The sequence below is a fragment of the Passer domesticus genome, chromosome 3, assembly GCF_036417665.1.
Source record: "Passer domesticus isolate bPasDom1 chromosome 3, bPasDom1.hap1, whole genome shotgun sequence".
In the NCBI taxonomy this organism is placed as follows: domain Eukaryota; kingdom Metazoa; phylum Chordata; class Aves; order Passeriformes; family Passeridae; genus Passer; species Passer domesticus.
The window spans coordinates 96,860,491-96,882,197 of NC_087476.1; the positions used below are offsets into that span (position 1 = coordinate 96,860,491).

Consider the following 21,707-nt stretch of genomic DNA (forward strand, 5'->3'; position numbering starts at 1 on the left):
ATATAAATTTAAATGCAGCATATAGCAGCTGGCTGCTCTTATCTGATAAGACTCATTCTGAGCATAGTTGGTGAGCAGAAACTGCAAAGTGAAGCAGAATATATATTTGAAATATTGGAGTCTTATATATTTTATTTTATCACATGTTTTCCCTTCATTTTAATTTTAAGAGACTTGTTCTTTTTTTTGCTGACTTAGTGCCAGTGAAAGGTGCTGCACAGAGAGCCCTGGGGATTGAAGACTTTTGTTTCCTCATAAATAAACATAGCAAGTGTAGTAAAAAATCAGCTTTCTTCATCTTGCTTTCCACTCACCTTCCTCCAGACTAACCTGAAAGACTTTCCATCTTTCCTGGAACAAGGTCTCTGCAGACCAGATGGAGTTTGATGAGCAGCTCAACATGAGCTGGCACTGTGAAGCACAGAAAGCCAACCATATCCTGGGCTGCATCCAAAACAGCATGGTCAGCACGGCCAGGAAAGTGGTTTTACCCCTTTACTCTGTTCTTGTGAGCCAACTCCTAGAGTACTGCGTACAGTTCTGCGCTCCCAGCATAGGAAGGATGTAGAACTATTGGAGCAAGTGCAGAGGAGGGCCATGAAGTTGTTAAAAGCACTGGAGAACCTCCCTGATGAAGACAGGCTCAGAGAGTTGGGTCTGTTCCCTGGAGAGGAAAGGGTTGCACTGAGATCTCACAGTATCTGAAGGAGGACTACAGGGAAGCCAGAGAGGGACTCTTCCTCAGGAAGTATAGTAACAGGACAAGGAGGAATGGCTTCAAGCTGAAAGACAGTAGTTTTAGATTGGATGTTAGGAAAAAGTTATATCAACTTTTTTTCGGTGGTGAGATGCTGGAGCAGGTTGCCCAAGGAATGTGTAGATGCCCCATCCCAGGAGGTGTTCAACACCAGGTTTGTTGGTGGTTCAAGCAACCTGGTCTAGTGAAAGTTGTCCCTGAAGAGGGGACTAGAACCAGATGATTAAGGTCCTTTCCAGCCCAAACCATTCTATGTTTCAAACAGCACACTCATGGAATCATAATTTTTTTTTAGATTGGAAAAGGGCTTTAGGATCACAGAGTCCAACCACTAAACCATGTCTTTTAAGTGACACATCTACATGTCTTTTAAATACCTTCAGGGATGGTGCTTTAACCACTTCCGAGCAACAAGTTCTAGTGCTTGATAAACCTTTTGGTGAAGAGATTTTTCTTATATTCAATCTCAACCTGTTCTAGTACAACTGGAGGCAATTTCATCTTGTTCTATTTCTTGATGCCTGTGAGATGAGATCATCTCCCACCTGCCTACAACCTTCTTTTAGGTAGTTGTAGAGAACAATAAGGTCCCCCTGAGCCTTCTTTTTTCCAGATGAATCAACCCCATTTCTCTCAACCACTCTTCATATGATTTGTGCTCCAGACCCTTCACCAGCTCTATTGCCTTTTGGAAAGAGAAAAAGCCTTCAGTCTCATTAGCGAGACTGAAATACATTGATGTACTTACACTGTTGTTATTTATAAAATAATAGATTAGAGATGCTTTTTATTTCCTTTCTGTTTGCTTTCCTGGTGCTGTTTCCCAGTGTATTCATTTGTACTATCAAGATTTCTTCACAGTCAGGAAATTTTGAAACCTACTCCACTATATATGAGCTTCCTACTGATGACAGGTGAGCCTCTGAGCTACGGTTAAACCATTGGAGAAGAAGAATGTGAGATGTCAGGAAAGGAGGCTAAGTGTCTTTCAGGGGATTCTGTTCTGCAGGCAGTAGTACAGATTCTGTTCAGGGCAGCAAATGGGGCACAGGGACAAAGTCACTTCAGCCACACACAGACACACACTGCCACTGCCTTCTGCTGACTGCCACTCCTGGTATGACAAAGAACCAATGACTGAGCTAGAGAAAACACTGCTCAAGATGTCTCTTATCCACAATCTCCCTTCCTGTGCCATAATAGACTGCCCCATAAACTGTTCTTACATGCACACACAGTTTCCAGATACTTCGCAAACAACTTATTAGCAGAAGTCAGTACTTGTAATTATCTTACAGAGGAGAAAGAGAGGCTAATTGAAACTCATCCAAGGTTACATACATAGCAAGACATGATGAAGTAATCCAGGAGTTAATGCTAATGTTAAAGCCAGATTTCTTCTGCAGAGACAAAAGCACTGCATCTCTTCTTTTAATGTAATTATGTAAACACTGTCCATGACACTAGATTTGTGTTAAAAAATTCTGCAGTGATATGCCTTAAATGTGGAAACATCACTGTGGAAAGAGAAGGTATGAGAGTTAGGTTTTCCATGAGGAACTTGGTAAATTATTTTGAGCAAGACATTTGAGGCAGATTGTGCCTCTTCTTATTCACGTCTTAAAACTAGGTAGAAGTTTACTCTTTTTCAACGTGCATTAAGATTCTGGTGAAAGTACTGCTATTGCTATCAAAAGTCTCCTTTCTTTTCCCCATCCATTTACAGCTCTTTGGAAATAGATATCTGTGTAACCAGATGCAACAAAGTCTACATCTTTGAAAAGCTGCTCTTCTTATGCTAGAGGTAATGGGAATGTGAAGTTCTCCAGAGAAACAGTAAATTATCCTCCTGTATGTGAATCAAAAAGGGAGAAGTGTTACAAAGAGAAATTTAATGGACAGATCTGGTCCCACCCAAAGTGAAAAGCAAGAAAATACAGTAGAAAGTTTACCAGGCTGCTGAAAGAGCCCAGGTACTGTGGAGGCCGTGTGTTGTGTCATGCAATGGCACGGCGGGATCCTCATGTTTCCTTCCCAGAACTAATTTCTCACTGATCCATGAGCCAAACACAGAGACAAGACACTGGGCTTGTATTCCCTGTAACAGGGGATCTCTGACACCAAATGCCTATGCTAACATCCTTAGGATTCCTGGGGCATTCAGCAAAAGTGATTGTTTGTTATGTTTTGGTTTTTTTACAGGTGAACTTCAAACCTGCCTTGCTTGTTTCAAAGGATTTCCAGATCTTTGTATAGCACTTTATGCTCCCAATTAAATTTACCAGAACTAAATCAGCAAAAGATCTTTAGTTTTGTATGCCTTGGATTTCCTACCAGTGTCTCTCTGCATGTAGGTTATACATGAAAGAAAAACTGCAGTCTGCACTCCAAATAAAGAATACTTCCTACAGAATATTGGACAGACTTTGTCTCTAGGGCTGAATGAAGGGTCAATTAAAAAAAAAAAAAGAAAGAAAATAGAAAAAAGTAATATTCCCAGATAAAGAAGAGAATCCCAATTCTAATTATCCTCCTCTTCCTTTGATGTGGAAGGAAATAAGAATGCATAAAGACTTTTATGAGAATTAAAGTAAGCTCAAGATAAAGAGTTACCTGAGGATTTTCTGTTATGGCTCACAGCCAAGGGGAATTTGGATTCAGACCATGAGAAGCGGCCTTCAGTTGTATTTGCCGAAAGCAGTAGGGTCTATTGATGGACATTTATGTTTCTTGCCACAGGCAATATCTCTGGGAGAATTGCTCCTTAGCACCTTTGCAGCTTCTGTGTGCTCAAAATGAGTAAGAAACAGAGTAACTGGTAACTTCTCTACTGTGCTGATAAAGCAAAATGTAGGATTGCTGTTAAGAACAAGATAAATAAATTAACTGAATGGCTAAAAATAGCAGAGGGGCCCAGCTTAGCTGACTCATGAGCTTGTAGATGAAATCTGATAGAGACTGGCACACAGCATTAAAATAGGATAAATGCTGACAGGCATTAAATGAACAATCAAAAATGAATGGACCTTCAAATAGTCTGTGGGAGAAAAAAACCCCAAATCAGCCCAAGCCATTTATGGTTAGTGCTCAAGCCATTTATAATTAGTGGTGTTGAAAATACCGCTCCTCATCTCCTGTGTATCTGTCATGGGAAATCACCATCCTGACAGATGTACAGTGACTGCACTGGAAAGCTCTAGGAAACTGCCCAGATAGACCTGTTGCTAATGCAAACACCTAAGTGCATCTGTTTACCAAACACACACATTTGGATTTTCTAAATGGCCTCTTTGTCTTCAGCTTGTTTTTGTATGCTTACAAGTAACTGCCTACACATGTAAATTTTGTGCATTACCAAAAATCATCCAGGTAGCTAAGCACTGTTTTGTGCCAACAAATCAGGCAGCTAAAGCTTGTGCTTTCCAATCAGTGAAGGTAGAATGACAGAACTGTTTTCACAGGTAAAATCACACTAGTCAACAAAATCTGGCTACGATTATTAAGGTTATAATGCGCCATTCACAAGTTCTGGATTGAGCTGTATGCTTTTTTTCTATTTTGGTCAGAGGTTTTACCCACTGGCAGGTATCAGCCCATGTGACAAAACTTGTTTATAAGATCATTCAGGTTTCATGAGACCACTTTAAGAAAGGCATTAGATGAAGCATTCAAAATATTTGTTCCTAGTGTTTCTGAAATGTAATGTTTTAATTTGGAAACCATGTGTTTCAACGTACATTTTTTTTCTAAAGTACAATATTTAATGAATGAGTAAATCAAGCATGCCTACTGGATTTATGTTACAGGACTGAATTAATTTAGTTACTACAATCAGCACTCAGCAATTAAAAATTGAACAGCAAGCTTCAAGGCAGATACAAATGAGACTGACCTTGGCATTGCAGGTAGGCATCATTCTAGAGTAAAAATTTCCATCTTCTGCAACACAAGAAATTTAGGCTAATTGCCAAGAGGAATTTTAGGCACACATTTCTTTTGTTCTGTTCTCTGTGTGTGCATGAAGGCTTTTTAGTCCCAGCTTCAAGTGGCATGATGCCAGATCAGACAAGGTCTAGAGATTAGTCATGAGGAAGTAGTGGCATCTGTACCCTTTGGATGGAAACTAGAGTTACCATCCAACCAGGGATGTGTGTCCAGTTTCCAAAGGATGTGTGTCCCTAATTGACCAAGTCCTGGAATCATAGCATGACTGTGGAACAAGTTAACTTCTTGTTAGGCAATGGAGAACCTGCACAGCTCAGACCATCTTAACAGCAGAGTAGACTGTTGTCTAAAAAGGCTGAACTCAGGTTAAAGCCTTTTCAGTAGGCAAAATGTTAATAATGTTGATAATGTTGATAACATGTCTTCCATGTGGATACTCGGATTCCAAACATGAGGTGGGTACAACGATGCACAATTTCCTTCACACAAGTCTAGCAAAGCTAACCAAGTGTCTTAACTCTACTTTCACGAAACTTACTATATCCTCTATTGAAAAGTGAAAGTAGTAAATAATTCTGAGGTTTCTGCACTTTAGATTTTATCTGAAGTGATGAAAATGTCCCAAATGTATTGTGGGGAAGTGCCAGACAGGCAGATGCTCAGAAGTACACAGAATGTGTTCACTAAGTTTTATTTTCTCACAAAATGAGTCTCAAAATCTTGACTAGTTTTGCACATTTCTTAAAACCAAATGGCTTGTAACAGTAACTTCATTTCAGCCAAGTGCTAGCAATAATGAAGAGTGATCTAATAGACCAACATCTGTTTTTTTCTTCTTTACTTAAGAGCTCTAGCTACATTTCTTAGGAACTAGGATGTAAGTGCACTGTGGACCTAAGTGCTCTAGGGTCACTAAGGCTGCTAGACACACACACTGCCCAGCCATCAGGGACTTCTTTGTCAGAGAATCTAAAAAACATAAAATGTTTCTCTTGGATCAATACTGTTGTGAAAAATGAAAATCCTTATGTACATGCATATTTCTCAAAATTTCTTCTGAGAAGAAAGTAACTCTACCCCAGCTGAAACCAGGACAGTGAGCACATACACATTAGTGCTCAAAACACCCTTTCCATATACACTGCAAGAAAGTGAATCTAGGAAGGAGTTTGTAGGATGTTTTCCAAGAGCTCATCAAAGAAGCATTTGCTAGTAGGTTAATTATATCAAACAGAAACAAAATTTTTGACTGATTCTGAAATTTGTCTGATAAGATTTGGGGTTACTATTGTCTTTTAAGTGTTACATGTTAAAACTTCATAAAAGCGTCCAAGGGTTTTTTTCTTTTTTTTGCCTAAGTAACCTGATATGTGAAGAAGTTACTAATTGCAGGGATTAAGTGTTCTGGACCATTAGCGTATGGATTTGTTGTTTTAGGTTGTATGGAAAGTACTGGTATTAATGAAAGAAATTACATACTTTAGTAAACTCCCAGAGATGAAAGCTCCATTGATAATCTGGGCTTTTGATGGATGCATTATTTCCATCTTGGTAGTGGTAAGGAATTGGGTAATTGGTTAGTATTTTTTTAAAAAATAGCATGACTGGTGTCAGGAAAATATCAGGAAAGCATTATGAAAAATGAAGAAAAGCTTTCCAAGAATACACACATAGAGACACAGGTTTTGTCCATGAAGGACTGAATGAGAGTAGTATCTTCCTGCGTGAGAAAGCCCTGCCTAAGAAAATATTTGATTGTTTCCTTGGGATCGGTGAAATGGATTAAATCAGCCTTCAGAGAGTGAGCCCTCTTGGAAATCAGCTTTTATGCATTATCCTTACCTCTGTTCTGGATCCAGTTATAACCAGTTTTTTAAGCACTGCAACCTTAACAAAAAATGTTCTTATATTTAGGACCATCCTGTGAGGCAATTTTACTTGGACATATCCACCCTTTTAGCCTAGCTCTTCCTAAATACTGGCAAGCTAAAACTGCTTCCATGCTAGGGAGCACAGAGCAGGTAGGAGGGACTCCCAGCTGCTTGGAAATGTGAAAACAATAGAACAGCACTCAAAAGAATCAAACCACATAAATAAACCTCATGGTGGTAGGGGGATGAAAAATATTTTTAGTGCAACCTTGCTATGGCTGCAATATTCAAGAAAAAACGTTGTAAAAAGGGCAAGAAAATTGTTACACTTTACCCTGAGCTCCCTCTTTTCTGTTACTGTAAAAAAATATCAGTCACATTAATATGGGTGGAGTTTAGTATAAACAGCCACAAGCACCTGGAGAAATGTGTTCTTGTAAATGTTCCCTCTTTATGTGTAAAACGTAAGGTGGCTGGACAAGCAAGCAGTTCATGTGCTAGAGCTATTAATTTTTTTCAATGGGACCAGCTCCTTAAAAGCCCTAGCCAAAATCTCCACTGCATTGTCTGTGTGCACCTGATGAAGATCAGGTGAATGAGCAAAGAATGCAGGAGCCTAGGCAAGCAAAAAATACAAAAGCGCAACAAAAGCAGTGTTGGTTGTCCTGAATTTGAGCCTCTAAGCTGCTAGGTGCAAATGGACTTCAAACACCAAAAGAGTTCCACAGGTGCTCACAAAGCCATCAGTGGTCTAACACCAAGCCTGTGTTTCCTTGGATGTGCTACTGAGGACACATCCAGATGCAGAGATATTTGCTTTCCTTATGGCCATTGCAATTGCTTGGTGAGTGAAGCATAATCTGCTTGTATGGATCAGGGAAAACACAAAACCTACTTTTCCACAGTTTTTTTGGTGATGCAAGTGAATAAGGAACAAGTTTTGTCCTGACCTAGTCCCATACTCTTTTATGCCATGTTAATTAAAGTGCTTATGAAAATACGTGCGAAATTTCACCCATCACTGCAATCCTTCAACCTCCGTATTGAGGGTAGGTTTCCTAGTCACATAAACTCACTTAAAACAGAGATAAGAGAAGATAAAGAACACAGAAAAGGGCAGCTCTCAGGAAAGAAAACCCTGTTCCTCCACAGCACCTACAAAACTGAAAGGAGGTATCTTAGCTCACCCATACAGTCCCTGGAGCCTGGGTCCCAGCGTGCTTGGAAACTGTAGAATCAGAACCACTACCCATCCATCTCTCCTTTTTTGATTTTTTCTTTCTCTCCCTTTTCCCAGCCTTTATGCTGCATATTGTTTATCTGTCAGTTACCTTGTGCTTGGCACTGTGGTAGGCAAAGGTTATTGGAATTTAAATGCAAAGTTCAATGAATATAGAATTAAAAAATGCCTTGGAGGCATTGCTGAAATGAGATGCCAAATCCCAGAATTTGTATCTTTATGAGGAAATTTGAATACAAAACACCAAGGTTTATGGCTTTTGCACATATTAATTCATACCAAGCCATGTTCTAAGAGGACTAAAGGGGCTATTTTTCATCTTGGGCTGAGACAGAAACTCTTCCAGACTTACTGACTTGCTGTGAGAAATATGCTTTATCAGGCTGATAGATATCTTTAAAATGTAAATCAGAATGGCGAGCTTATCACAAGACTGCCATTAGCAGCTTGTAAAATTCTTGGTGTTGCAGTTAACAAGAGATTTTGTGAACAAGGTGACTGGTCAGCAAAAACAGATCCTAAACTTGACACTTTATTTTCTGTCTTACAAGAAAATTACCAGAAGTAAAATCAAAACTATTTTTATTACACATCCATCTCCTTGGCAACTAGCAATTATCATAGCTTTGTGGGATGGTCTAGATTTTAAAGGATATAATTATAATTGTGCAGGCTCAAGAATTGCAGTATTACCTGGAATCATCCCTGGAAGTGCTCAAGTCCAGGCTGGATGGGGCTCTGAGCAGTCTGGTCTAGTGAAAGGTATCCCAGGTAGGTTGGAACTAGATGATTTTCAAGGTGCCTTCCAACCCAAACCATTCTATCATTCTATTAGTCTATGATTTATTACCTCATCTTTGGCCCAAGTGCTTTGTCTGTCTGGAGAGAGAAAGGAATATCGTTTGCCCAATGGAAGTCCCAGATTTTCTCCTTAAGGAGTCGTGTCCATTTCTGTTTTGTCCAGTGTCCTATAGGAAGTCCTTTTGATTTATAGCCCCTTCACTGAATTGTGAACTGTTGACTTCAGGATTACATTATAGAGAAACTTAGATCTTGGAAAATTGAAATAACAATGTCAGTAAATGATCACAAAGGCCAGAAATTTCCACTGTAAACAAACAATATTTATATTAGTACTTTCAAGTGCATGCAATAGCTGGAATGACAGTGGCTGTTGCCAATTTGCCCTCTTGCTGGCAAAAGCACATGCTGCATTCTCTGTGACTTTCATGCACACGTGCAAGCACACACAGGCAGATGATGTGCTTTCAAGCCATCCACAGATGGTTTCCCCATCAGGGTTTGCTTTGCCATTTAGGCCTCCTGCTTCACATCCTCCTCTTGGTGCTTCAATCCCTATTTTATGTAATTAACTTCTGTTCCTCCCCCCATTTTTACTTTTTTTCCCGTGAATGCTCTTTACTCTGATGCTTAGAGTCAACCATCTCCCCAAAGCACTGTGATATTTACCAGCATCCGGAAAAAATGTGGTTAGAGAATTGAGACACTTAAAGGAGACACGGCTGTCGTAAGTGTGCATTCACATTTTTGAATAGATATTCAGAGGGTGGGAATGTAGATGAGAGAGAAGCTATGAAAGGGCTTATTACCAATTAACTATTTCTATTTCTCCCCCTTTTAAACTGCTTTTTGTTTATCATTTCAGCTGGTGGGGTAATACACTAAATTAAAGCTGCATAATACATTTATAATTAAGATTGAAAAAGCCAATTGCCTGTTACTAAACCACCAATTGATAATATTGTAAGGGATATTTATAGCTCTTTGGTATGTATGCCACAGATTTGCATCAATAACAAACTTGCTTATCTCCAAACATTTTATTCAGTAGCCCTTTATTTACTATTGAAGGTAAGATTACTCTTCTCAAGCCATCCTTTCTAAAAGTGTCTCGCTTTCATCTTGTTTGTAAAGCTCAGCAAACACAGATGCTTCAGTCATTTCCTCTGCTATGAAATAGTAATAACAGTATATAATTACCACCATCACACCATGCAGAAAACCTTGCCATAAAGAACACACTCTACATAGCTCAGCACTCATAGCATCTTGCATTTCTACATCTCCTTCTTTCTGACTCATCTTGCATATCCCAGAGAGGAGATACCAAGCCACCTTACCCAGGGCATGAATTGAGAAGTTTTGGGCAGAGCCCCAAACATAGGCCCTTAGAGGCCTATGCCCTATGCCATTCCTTTCACAAGAAGGTAGAGCAAGACCTGCTTAAAGAGTTCTTAAAAAATTGTTGAAGTGATAGTTTTTGTTTTGTGTTTGGTGTGTCTTACTGGGGGTTTAATAACTCAAAACACATGCCAAGAAACTGCCAAGAGTATGAGCACCTGCATGTTGAGAAGGGATATGGCACAGACCAAACAGTGCTGCAAGTTTACATGGTGATTGAAGGTTAAAGAGAGGCAAAGTGAGAGGCTAAATCATGCCTGTAGCTAGTGCCACAGGGGAGGGGCTTGGAGACTGGTGGACACCATCCTAGCAAAAAATGCCTGGGAGAGCCCTCACAAAAATATTGCTTTTTGTCGACCTGCCCCTTTCCTCAGAAGGAGAATGAGGGCTAGAAATTAATGATCTACCCATTCTTCAGCCTTGCTGGATAGCAGGGTCTGGGAAAGGGGTAAACAGAAAGAAAGCAAATTTCTCTATATCCTGCTCATCTGGGAAGAATGTCAGCAAACCTGTGTAAATAAATATTCCCAAACCTGAAGCAGGGCTTCAGCTTCTCCCAGCCACAATTGTCTCTCCAAGCCAGCCCAATCATGAGTTTTGTTTACACTTCAAAGACACATCCTTGCAGTTCAAGCTGGAAAAGTGCATGAGAGATTGAAAAAAAGGGAGATAATGGTGCAAGGAAGAATTGACAGGGTGCAAGGGAAGGCCATGAAGACTGGCAACAGCTTCAATGTCATTACAACAGTAGGGGTTGGAGTGTGAGAGCATGTAGTTGTCAAAAAGATTTCCAGGGGCCTGAGGTAGCACCATCTTTCCCTGGATCTCCTCTCTTTGGAGCTAGATGCTGTCACTCTTTCCATGGTTTGGCTGAGCACAGGGTGAAACCAGGTGGCAATTACACAAGTGATTTCTGCTTCTAATGCTGTCTGTCATTAATTTTATTATGAGTGGGCAAGTGACTTGCCCCAGAACTGGCCAGATAATTACACGGTCATTATTAACCACATTACTGAAGGGCAAAAATGCAGTTATTTTTATCCATAAAGTCAGCTGCTTCAACCCTAAAACTAATTGCACATTATTATGCACCGGAAAGTAATTATTATAGATACTGATTCTAGCTTCTACTCCCAAAGAAGCAGACAGTAATTCAAATGAAATCTTTCAGGATTTTTAATAAGCCTTGTAATCTGTGGTAGAAGAAAGAAAGAGGGAAAGAGGGAAAGAGAGAAAGAGAGAGAAAGAGAGGAAAGAAAGAAGAAAGAAAGGAAAGAAAGAAAGAAAGAAAGAAAGAAAGAAAGAAAGAAAGAAAGAAAGAAAGAAAGAAAGAAAGAAAGAAAGAAAGAAAGAAAGAAAGAAAGAAAGAAAGAAAGAAAGAAAGAAAGAAAGAAAAGAGTTTTTATAATGTTTTTATAACACATAACTGTCCCATCTAGGAGGGCTGATGCTTTTAGGTGTGACTCCTGAAGGGAGGCATCACAAAGTCTCTCTGGAGGTAGATGTTAGGCAAAACACTAGAAGAAAAGTATCATAATTAGTGTATCATAATTGCTGATGTTCCTTTTCACTCTTTTCGTTTCTTCCAGGTACTGTTGCGTGATTTACAATGGAAAAATTGCTCTGCGGCATCCTGGTGTTTGGAATGGCTGTCACAGTCAACGCTTGTCCCAAATATTGTGTCTGTCAGAACCTGTCTGAGTCACTGGGGACTTTGTGTCCCTCCAAGGGTCTCCTTTTTGTACCACTGGACATAGATCGAAGGACTGTTGAACTCCGTCTTGGGGGCAACTTTATTATCAATATCAGCCGACAAGATTTTGCCAATATGTCTGGACTTGTTGACCTTACTTTGTCCAGAAACACCATTAGTTACATACAGCCCTACTCTTTCACCGACTTGGAGAGTCTTCGGTCTTTACATCTGGACAGCAACAGGTTGCCTGAGATTGAGGAGGATACTTTAAGAGGTTTAATTAACCTTCAGCATTTGATTTTAAACAACAACCAGCTAAGCAGCATTTCTGATGAAGCCTTTGAGGATTTTTTACTGACATTGGAAGACTTGGACCTTTCCTACAACAACCTCCGAAGCATTCCCTGGGAATCTATAAGAAAGATGATAAACTTGCATCAGCTCAGTTTAGACCACAACCTAATAGATTATATAACAGAGGGGACATTTGCAGATCTTCAGAAATTGGCCAGATTGGATCTAACATCCAACAGACTTCAGAAGCTCCCTCCTGACCCTATATTTGCCAGATCACAAGTAATTCCTTTGGTTGTTACCCCATTTTCACCACCTCTGTCCCTCAGCTTTGGAGGAAATCCACTGCATTGCAACTGTGAGCTACTGTGGTTAAGGCGGCTTGATAGAGACGATGATATGGAAACCTGTGCTTCTCCTCCAAGTCTAAAGGGAAGGTACTTCTGGTACGTACGGGAAGAGGAATTTGTTTGTGAGCCTCCTCTTATTACACAACATACTCACAAGCTGCTGGTCTTGGAAGGGCAAACTGCCACGCTGAAGTGCAAAGCCATTGGGGATCCCACTCCCATCATTCACTGGGTGGCCCCTGATGATCGTCTCATCGGAAACTCCTCGAGGACAGCTGTCTATGACAATGGCACCTTAGATATACACATCACCACCTCCAAGGACTACGGAACTTTCACATGCATAGCAGCCAATGCTGCAGGAGAGTCCACTGCAACAATTGAACTCTCAATTGTTCAGCTCCCCCATCTCAGCAACGGCACAGGCAAAGCAGCTCCACCGAAATCCAGGCTCTCAGACATCACCAGCTCCACCAAGTCCAATCGTGGCGAAACAAAAGGTCCACCAGAAAGGGCTGTCCTGGTGTCAGATGTGACCACTACCTCAGCTTTGGTCAAATGGACAGTGAGCAAGTCAGCCCCTCGGGTAAAAATGTATCAGCTGCAGTATAACTGCTCGGATGATGAAGTCCTGATCTACAGGTAAATGCATTTTTTGTTTGGTCCTCTGATGATGGCAGGGGGTGGAAATCAGCATAAAAAGTCTTTTGCTCTTTGGCTTTTTACCTATTTGATGTGGAACTGAGATAGCACTGTGACCAGTAGCATTAGTGGTATCTGATAAATTTGGATTCTCTCTGTCAGTTTGCCTGTTGATCTGTTCATCGCTTTTCTGTCCAAGTCACACATTGCAAATCTCTGTAGTACTCATTTTCCAGCAGCTGTTTTCAGTAAAATTTTCAATTTGGGAAAAAAAATAGTACTGCAGTTGGTAGCCTCCTTAGTAGTCTTAACAAAGAAAGGAAAACTTGAAGATTAGAAGTTAGAAATTTCCCTTTTCACCTCCTGTAGGTGGGATTGAAACAGACTACTTAGAGAGGAAGCAATGTGGGAGGAAGTTTGTGCTGTCTACCCATAACACAGGCTCTAATTATTCTGTGATTCAAGATTTAGGGTTGCTAACAAGACATTTTTCACCTATATGAAAAAGCTTGTTTCTGATTTCACTAACATCTGTTCTACACAACCATAATGGCTGAAAACTTTGGAGCATTTAGTTTTTCATACTATATTAAATGCAAGAAGAGGTAGATACAATTTCAAAAAAGCAAACTCTGAATGTTCCTTACGATTGCCTAGCTCTACAACTCCTCTGACTTTTAATGATGTAAAGCAGGAACCTCTCTTGCAGTGAAGCAGCAATAAATTTTTAGGGACTAAAAATGTGTAGGAACAGTACAGGAAAACAGTACTACTGTATTTTCCTTTTGTATTGGAAGAATGATTGACATATTCATGCAAGTGATGAACGCCCAGAAACCACCTTGTCCTTCTTTTTTATTGGAAAGTTTCATTGAACTGAACTGTATCTTTGGTTGAATATGATCTATCAGCAGAAGTCAGAATCTCATGGAAAAGTAGAACAAAACATGTCAACCCTTATAGCTTTATAAGCATCCTCAAGCAGTGGAGAAAAATTGGATCGGGTAGAGATATAATGGGAATTGGGGTTTGAATCTAATTTGAGAATAATCTGTGGCCAAAATATCGTCAAAGGCATTGATTTTCCTGGAAGGTTTGGTGTTATTGCCTGATGGCTATTCTGTTCTCCTGCTGCCTGTAGGGAGAGCCAAGGCACTCACCAAGTCATGCTACTTGGCCTCCAGATCCGACAACAAGCCTTGTTATTTTCTTCTTTACCACAGGGTGGTTTTCTTTAGCATGAGGAAGGCAAAAGGAGAGGTAGTAAACATTCATGTGACATTTTTCCCTCAACCTTCTCCTGTAATGAAATCTAATTTTAAAGCTTCTCCAAAACAAAACGTTTAGGTGACATGGACAAAATTTTGTGTCACCAATACCTTTTTCTGAGTCAGTTGTAGAACAGAAAAGATAAAGTGACAATTTAGCTACTCCAAATTCACTCACTCATTGCCAAAAGCAGAAATATTGACCAACAAGTCAAAAAAAAAAATTAAAGGATATTTCTTCAAATACTGAATTAATCTGAAGAAATTCAGTTCTGTCCACCTCCATTCGTCAATTATAAAATATCTTGAAATAAATAAATTAGAAAGTGAAAATTATTTCTTTTGCTCTGGCTAATGTACAGTGGAACCAGTGTGTTAGATTTGGTAATTGCAACTATGTGGAATTAAGCAGAATGAAAGGATAAGATAAAGTCAAATAATGATAAAGTATTAGGAATAGAATGGAAGAAAATGTGCTAGTGCAATTTTTGTTCCCAAGGAAATGCTTTTGGCAAAAGCTCAGCAGTAATTAAGATCTTAAGCACAGTGTAAGACTCAAAAACACCCTGAAAGATGTATAAGTCATATGTTTATTGTAAAATTAATTTGGCCCAGTGAACTGGAATATCCCTGCAACCAGAAAGAAAAGTTTGCAGGGGTTGTCAGATGTTGGAAGTGGTTGGATGTGTCAAATTTCCAGGGAGGAAGATGGCCAGGGTAAAAAAAAAAAACAAACCATGCAAAAGCACTGACATGCAGCCTAAGAGCTGGATGGGTGGTGAGAATTATGTGCCACGGGCAAAAATTAAGAAAGATGCCAGTTATCTTGCCAGCCTGATCTGGAAGAAAAAGTTGCTGTCAAGATTTTAGGCAACGCCAAAAGTTTTTTTCATGTCCCCATTTCCATGTCTCAGTGATGTTTTGGCCCTTTGCTGCTTTATTTGGTTGTGGCTCAGTTTTTCAGAAGCTCAGTGAGGACAGTGTTATTTCGAAAAATCTCCCATCAGGCCTTTTTTGAGGATTCACTGATGATGCATAGCTCTTTTCATTCACAGCTCTCAAAAGCACTTCACCAAAGAAAACAATTTTTTTTTCCTCTACATTTTGCACCAGGGAAAAATGAAGCCTAGAAAGATGAAGTGATTGTCCAGTGTCTGAGAGTTAATCAATGGTACTCATAATATCAAAACCAGTTCTTACAACTTCCAGTCAGGGAACCACTCACTCCCTTAGAGTTAATTAACTAAAGCTGTTTTGCTTTAATTGGTCAGATGCATATCACTGCAATGAGTGTGTGGAAAAACCTAAGGGAAAAGGATTTCTACAGTGCTCTGCTCCATAAAATGCTGTGTATGTGCTAAATGGGATGTGATACTGCTTAGCTGCTGAAATGATGGGCACTTAATATACGCTAAGACAGCCAGTATTCCAGGACTGAGACACATCAGCTGTGCTCAGCTTTTAGAAATCCTGCTTCACTAGCAAGAAATGTATGCAGAAAAGACAGAAATCTGCTGCTCTCTCTGCTAAGAATTTTTCATGAACGTTGTACTCATTGTGAAAGAGTGAAAGCAGAAGTCCTCCCCTCCCCATTGACATCAACATCTCTCCTGATCATTACACAGGACACCAGTCCCATTTCCCTTTCCATGCCAGCTGTGATTTTCCACTGGCAGGATGGTGCCAAAGGGGACGAAAGTAGGGTGTAATGGCTCAATAAAAATTCAAGTTTTGGGACATTCTGGCAAATGTTGTCTGCTGGGCCTCCTGTTTGCCCTGAGCTGAAATGGTACCAGAACGTGAAGTTTGGCTTTGGATATACCAGTGCCATTATAATGAAGATTAGCTGCAGGAGCACTGTTTGTCTGCTTTCCCATCAGGTTTTGTCTAACCTTCCCTTGTATTTGCTATCTCAGGGCCTTTGCTTAAGCTCATAGCAGGTTTTTATCTCTTTCAACGCATTCAGGGTGCATGTTTCTGATTGTGATTTAATTAATAGGTCCTGGATTTGCATTCTGCAGGTTTTAATGCAGCAGTCTTTAAATTCTTTCATCTTCTCTGTAATACCAACACCAGTGCTAGTAAATAATTTTTAGCCAAGACCAGAAGCTTGTTACAAATTGCAGGACTGAAAATCACTCCTTATTTGAAGGAAAAACGTGCAGAAAGAGTAACCAATGTTCAATAGAGAAAGGGATGGAAGAAGACCAAGGTCTACAAAGAAATGTCTGTCCTTGGACTCTCCTCTGTCATAAAGATATTACCTACTCCTCTCAGTCAGGACTCCAAAGTATTTTAGGTGTGCAAAAGCATCAGTCTTAAGATCAGTGTGACATATACACTGGTATGCTTAATTCATTTTGAATAAGGAATTGAAATGAAATATAAATGTTTAGAAAATAATACCTTTGAGCCTCAGTTTCCCATCTGTAACCTGGGTGACAGCACCACCTGCCTTCATGGGGATAAGAAAATTCATTAGAAAATATTATGGAACCAGGAGCCCACATAAATAAATAGGGAGACTTGCTTTGAAGTCATTATGTGGTCTGCAGCAACAGGGATAGTCATGAATGATTAAGATGGAGGATTACATAACTGCAGCACTTGAATTCAAGTAAGGCATCTGGGGAGAGAGATTGTGGTTTTTTCATGCATAGAGCACCCTACATGATGGGGGACCAAGTCTCAGTTTTGGCCGGCAGGCACTGGTGTAATATATACATTCACTACTTTTTCAAAAGTGAATAAATCTGCAAGTGTTTTGTAGAACTTCCCAGGTCATACTGAGCCTTCTGGCTGTGTTTTGAATTAAAGCAAAGATGCAGCCATTTAAAAATGTGCATCTGAAGTGCGACACTGCCATTAGATTTATGAGACATTTAGGTCTGTTTTATTTTGTGGTATTTCATAGTAAAAGTGATGAAAACAGCTGTACAAATTAAGAATTACTGTAGCTCTATAGTCTCCCTAATTTATAAATTCAGCACTGGGAATAAAAGTATTATATATGTTTCTGAAAGCTTATTTTTTAAATATATATTTTATGTAGCAGGCAGTCTAAACATTAAAATATGAATAAATGGCTCCACATCTCCAGTTTATTTAAACAATGGTGCCATGGATTTGATTACTTAAACAATATAATAATGATTTATATTTACACAGCTCCTTTTACTGCAAGTGCTTTACAGGGTGGCTGAACAGAGATCCCCACTATCCTGTCACCTCTCAGTTAAATATTGGCTGCAGTTTAGCAATCTGCAGGTGATTGTTCAGTTCCTTTTCATGAGCAAAAAATAGCTCATGGATACTTTAAACTAGAGAGGAAGTAATTAACTGAGCTTGAATTTCCCACAGCATGGTGGTATAAATATACCCATGCACTCTTCTAGTCAAGTGCATGTCAATAAGAAAGTGCCTCATGACTGAGGTGCTGCAAACTTCAGGAATACCTAATTCACATAAGGAGGCTCTCTCAAACAGCAGTGCCACACTGAGCATCAGACAGGATGCCATTGTCTAATGCTTCTTGCAAGGAAAGCCTACGGTGTGGAGATCTTCCAGCTCAAGACTGAAAACAGAGGAAGCCCTGTCCTGCTGCTGGTAGGGCCAATTGTCTCCACAGCCTGATGCTGTAGCAAAGTGTGTTTATGTCATTTTCTCTCTGAGGAAAGTTAGAAATGCAGAGTACTGGTTAGCTTTGGAAAAGACAGGAGATTCATTTGTTCTGAAAGACCCAAACAGCTGTCCTTACCTGTGATTTGGTCACTGGGTTCAGACAAATAAAGATTTGCAGATAAATGTCTGCCACATTCTACCCAATTTTCAGTTCTACCCATCTCCAACCTTGCTAGGCACTGACCTGCCTCCATGGCTCACATCTGGAGCAAAACTCCCTACTTAGCCTCAGCATATGAGCTGAGCTATTCCAGTTATGTAGGATACAACCCTTGATTTGGCCAAAGCATTTACATATTTAAACATTAAATAAAACAACAACTAGGAGGGGGAGGACAGCACAAGAAGATGTTAATCAGCATGTATTAATCTTTTACATTTGACAGGTGGAGAGTGCCAATTTATTAAAATAAAAAACATGAAGTCACAGTCCAAAGGGAAGCAAAATTTATATAATCAGTGCAGAGGGAAGTCTGGCATGGACATTTGCTACTTCAGATCATTTGAGAATGGTTTCCAGCAGGAGCGTGTATTGGCTTCTGGAGTACCCTCAGCAAGTGCAAGCTTGCTGCAAGGCATCAGTCATAATGAAGAAGCTGCTTTACAGGTGTCTGTATTCTGGGACTGTGGGGTTTTATTTGTGTCTGCTGAAAACATTTTCATCTAGTCTTTTTTTTTGTTTTATTTGTTATGCTGGGGGACGTACAGGGACAGTTGTTTTTTGCTTGTTTTTTTGTTTCTCCTTATTTTTTTCCCCACCATCCCACCCTCCTTTTCAATATGAGAAATATTTAAAGAATAAAAAAGAAAATGTAGTGAAAATGAGAAAAATTACGTGTATTACCATAAAATCAAGTGGAAAATAGAAATATAAATATGAAATAAATATATTTAAAAATCATATATGCAAGAAAAGTAGGTGTACAGTAATGTCCCTAAGTCATCCTAGATTGTTGTGATAAACTATCATCCACTTGGTGTTTGTAAGAATCACAGAAAATGATGAGGAATCCATTGGTCAGAGCAAGCCCAGTTCAGCATGAGCAGAACCTGACCATGTAGATGCTGCCCAGACCATTTTCTTATTTGACTGATGGCGCAGAAAGGCAAAATACTAAATGGCCCCTTATGCCTAGGGGAGATATGCCCCAGACATGAGCATGTGAGATGGATGTGAGGGATCATGAGAAAGTGCTTGCTCTGCTGCTGACCATTCTACAGTGCCCCAGCAGAGCTGGGCAGGGCAGGACAGCACATGCTGCCGCTTGGAGGCATTCCCATTTCCTTCAAAGTTTAACTCCTGCCAAATAATGTTTATTGAGGCCTGTGGAGAAGTTGTATGTGACAGCTCTACCCCTAAACGCAGCCTCAGGAGTTGAATATGAAGGCAAGTTGCCTGATTCTCATCTCACTCCACATCTAGGGGTGTTGCACAATGAGGAAAGGAAATTAGAATCACTTTGGACAATGCTCTCAGGCACAGGATGTGATTCTCAAGGCATTACTGTACATGGCCGGGAGTTGTACTTTGACAGTCCTTGTGGGTCCTTTTAACTCAGAATATTCTGTAATTCTGTTGTTCAGCATAAGACAGCAGTACCCTGTTTTATCTCTGTTACCAATTATTAATTCAGCTCAATAAGCCTGAGCATTTTCACCCGAGGGGAATTCAGGATGAGCTAGTTCTTGGCCATAACATCTCCTCTCTCAGATGCTCTGAACTTAAGTGTCAATATCTGCCCCCCACACTGTCTTTGTTGCAATAAAAAGTTATACATCTGATGACAAATGAACAATTGAAATAAATTTTTTATATAGCTTCAGGTGAGTCAACAATCTGATCTCTAAATGAAAATCTTTACCATGTCCATAATTTGTATATGTAATGCACATTTAACCACCCAAGAGGCTCTACTTGATCTACTTGCATTTTCACTGTAGTGCCTACAGCAAGTTTCCAGTACTCCTCTTCTCTCTACTGCTCATCCATTGGATTCTAGTTTGTGTCAGAGATCCACTCTATCTTCCTTGTTTTGGGTTACAACTACTGATATCTGGGCCCTTTTAGGAGGAATGGAAAAGGTATCAGCAACCACAGAGTGTGACAACTACTCCTAGTCTTTCTAAATCTGTAGCCAAGAACGTTCTCCCTCCCCTCACTTCACCCTTCATTTCAACTCGATCACCACCAATTCAGACTACTTAGAAATCTCCTCCAAGGGTCTTGAACCAATAGTAAAACTAATGGCTGAAAAATACCTGCTTGAAGGAGAGGATGATTTATTTTTATCCACAGGTGTTTTGCAACAGAGTTACAAAGAAAAAATGCTTAAAAGCATATTGTGCTCCAAAACACTACATTACTAAAATTTGTCATGCCAGTTTGAGATCATTCTGCTCAACTGAGCTCCCACTTGCTCACGTGCAGGTTCCAGGCTGTAGGCAGGTGAAAGAGGGTGCCTTGACAGCTCCTACCTCCCCAGCTTTCTGACACCCCACCCCATACAGCTCACATCTGAAGTCATTGGAAAGCCTTTTTACCCATTTCAAAACTGATGTGGTTTTAGATTCTTGGTAGGAGGCTCTTCGAAGAGACCTCTTGCACCTCCTGCAGTAGGCTCCTATTTCTCCTTGTCTTTCCAGTGCTGAACAGTTCAGCTCTGACTGTGAATATTGTTTTGAGAGTTGTGAAAGAAATTATATTCATTTGGTTATGTAGGACTATTTTATCTATCAAATACATGAAACAGGACAAAGAGGATGACAGGGAAACAGGGAAACAATAAATCAAAATTACAAACACAGCCAGAACATAGTGCCTTATTTCACTGGCATAGCTGCAGACTTACCTACCTAATTGTTTTCTCTGAATTTCCTATTATACCCTTTCTCTTTCACAACAGGTTTTCTGCTTGTAGGCTCAGGCTATTTTCAGAAGAAAATCTACTTTTTTGTACAATGATGGAACTGATTAACCCTAACACATAATAGCAATGATACAGCTTGTTTTCCAAGAGAAATGACTTAAAAATATAGAACTGGAAAAAGACACAGCACTGGAAAAATTAAAAAAAAAAAAGAGAATCATACACTGGACCAAATAAATTATATTATAAAGTCTTCATTAGCTTTAGCCCTTACAAGTCTGGTTATTTTTGGAGTTGCCTATAAAAGGCAGGTTTTCTGAGCAAAACTTTTGCACTCAGATTGAGAAAAAGTCTCTTTCCAGATGATATAGTGCAAGCTGAATGCAACACTTGCTTCTCATTTAAACCTATTTTGGGGTTTCAGTTGGGATGTTTGGGTGAGTAGTGTTAATGCTTTGGTTAGGGAAAGATGAAAGAAGAGAATTCAGATAAGCTGAGAAACTTAACATGTGAGGCAGAAATCAGGTTCATGCCCCGTGTAATTTTTTGAGTGCTGTACTTGTAGTTTTCAATGAAGGCTTGTACTACAAGGAAGTCATTTATCTTTTCTTTGTTCTTAAAAGGGCACAGGAGAAATGTAGCTCAAATTTTGTCTAGTAAAGAAAGAAAATATGAGTTAATGGATATCTTTGAAAAGAAGATATGGGTTATTTCATTGTCATGCCACCCTTTCCCCCAAATGTGTCTTGTTTTGCAGTCTAATATGAGGACAATACAGACATGTACCCTGTAATCCATAATAATCTGTAATAGGGCCTAGCAAAATGTAATCCAGTCCTACTGAGGATAGCAGGCTAGTACTTTCATCTAAAGAAACCTTGAAACTATAATGCC

At 39.7% G+C, this 21,707-nt stretch overlaps 1 protein-coding gene and 1 long non-coding RNA gene across 7 annotated transcripts in view; one reads left to right on the forward strand and one right to left on the reverse strand.

The window, feature by feature from the left end:
• LRFN2 (leucine rich repeat and fibronectin type III domain containing 2) overlaps window positions 1-21,707 on the forward strand; it is a 212,168-nt gene that overhangs the window by 104,681 nt on the left and 85,780 nt on the right. For 5 of the 6 annotated variants that reach the window (XM_064414518.1, XM_064414519.1, XM_064414521.1 and 2 more), the window contains one exon: window positions 11,605-12,997. In XM_064414518.1, coding sequence (XP_064270588.1) covers window positions 11,625-12,997 — 1,373 coding nt within the window. In that variant the 5' untranslated portion in view covers window positions 11,605-11,624. Of the gene's footprint in view, window positions 1-11,604; window positions 12,998-18,332; window positions 19,042-21,707 lie in introns of those variants that run through there. The other variant, XM_064414523.1, reaches the window with a different exon arrangement.
• On the reverse strand, window positions 11,176-12,644 carry LOC135297220 (uncharacterized). The gene is made up of 2 exons (XR_010359265.1): window positions 12,510-12,644; window positions 11,176-11,532 (listed from the first exon to the last, which is right to left on the reverse strand). It is a non-coding gene; the product is annotated as an uncharacterized LOC135297220 (long non-coding RNA).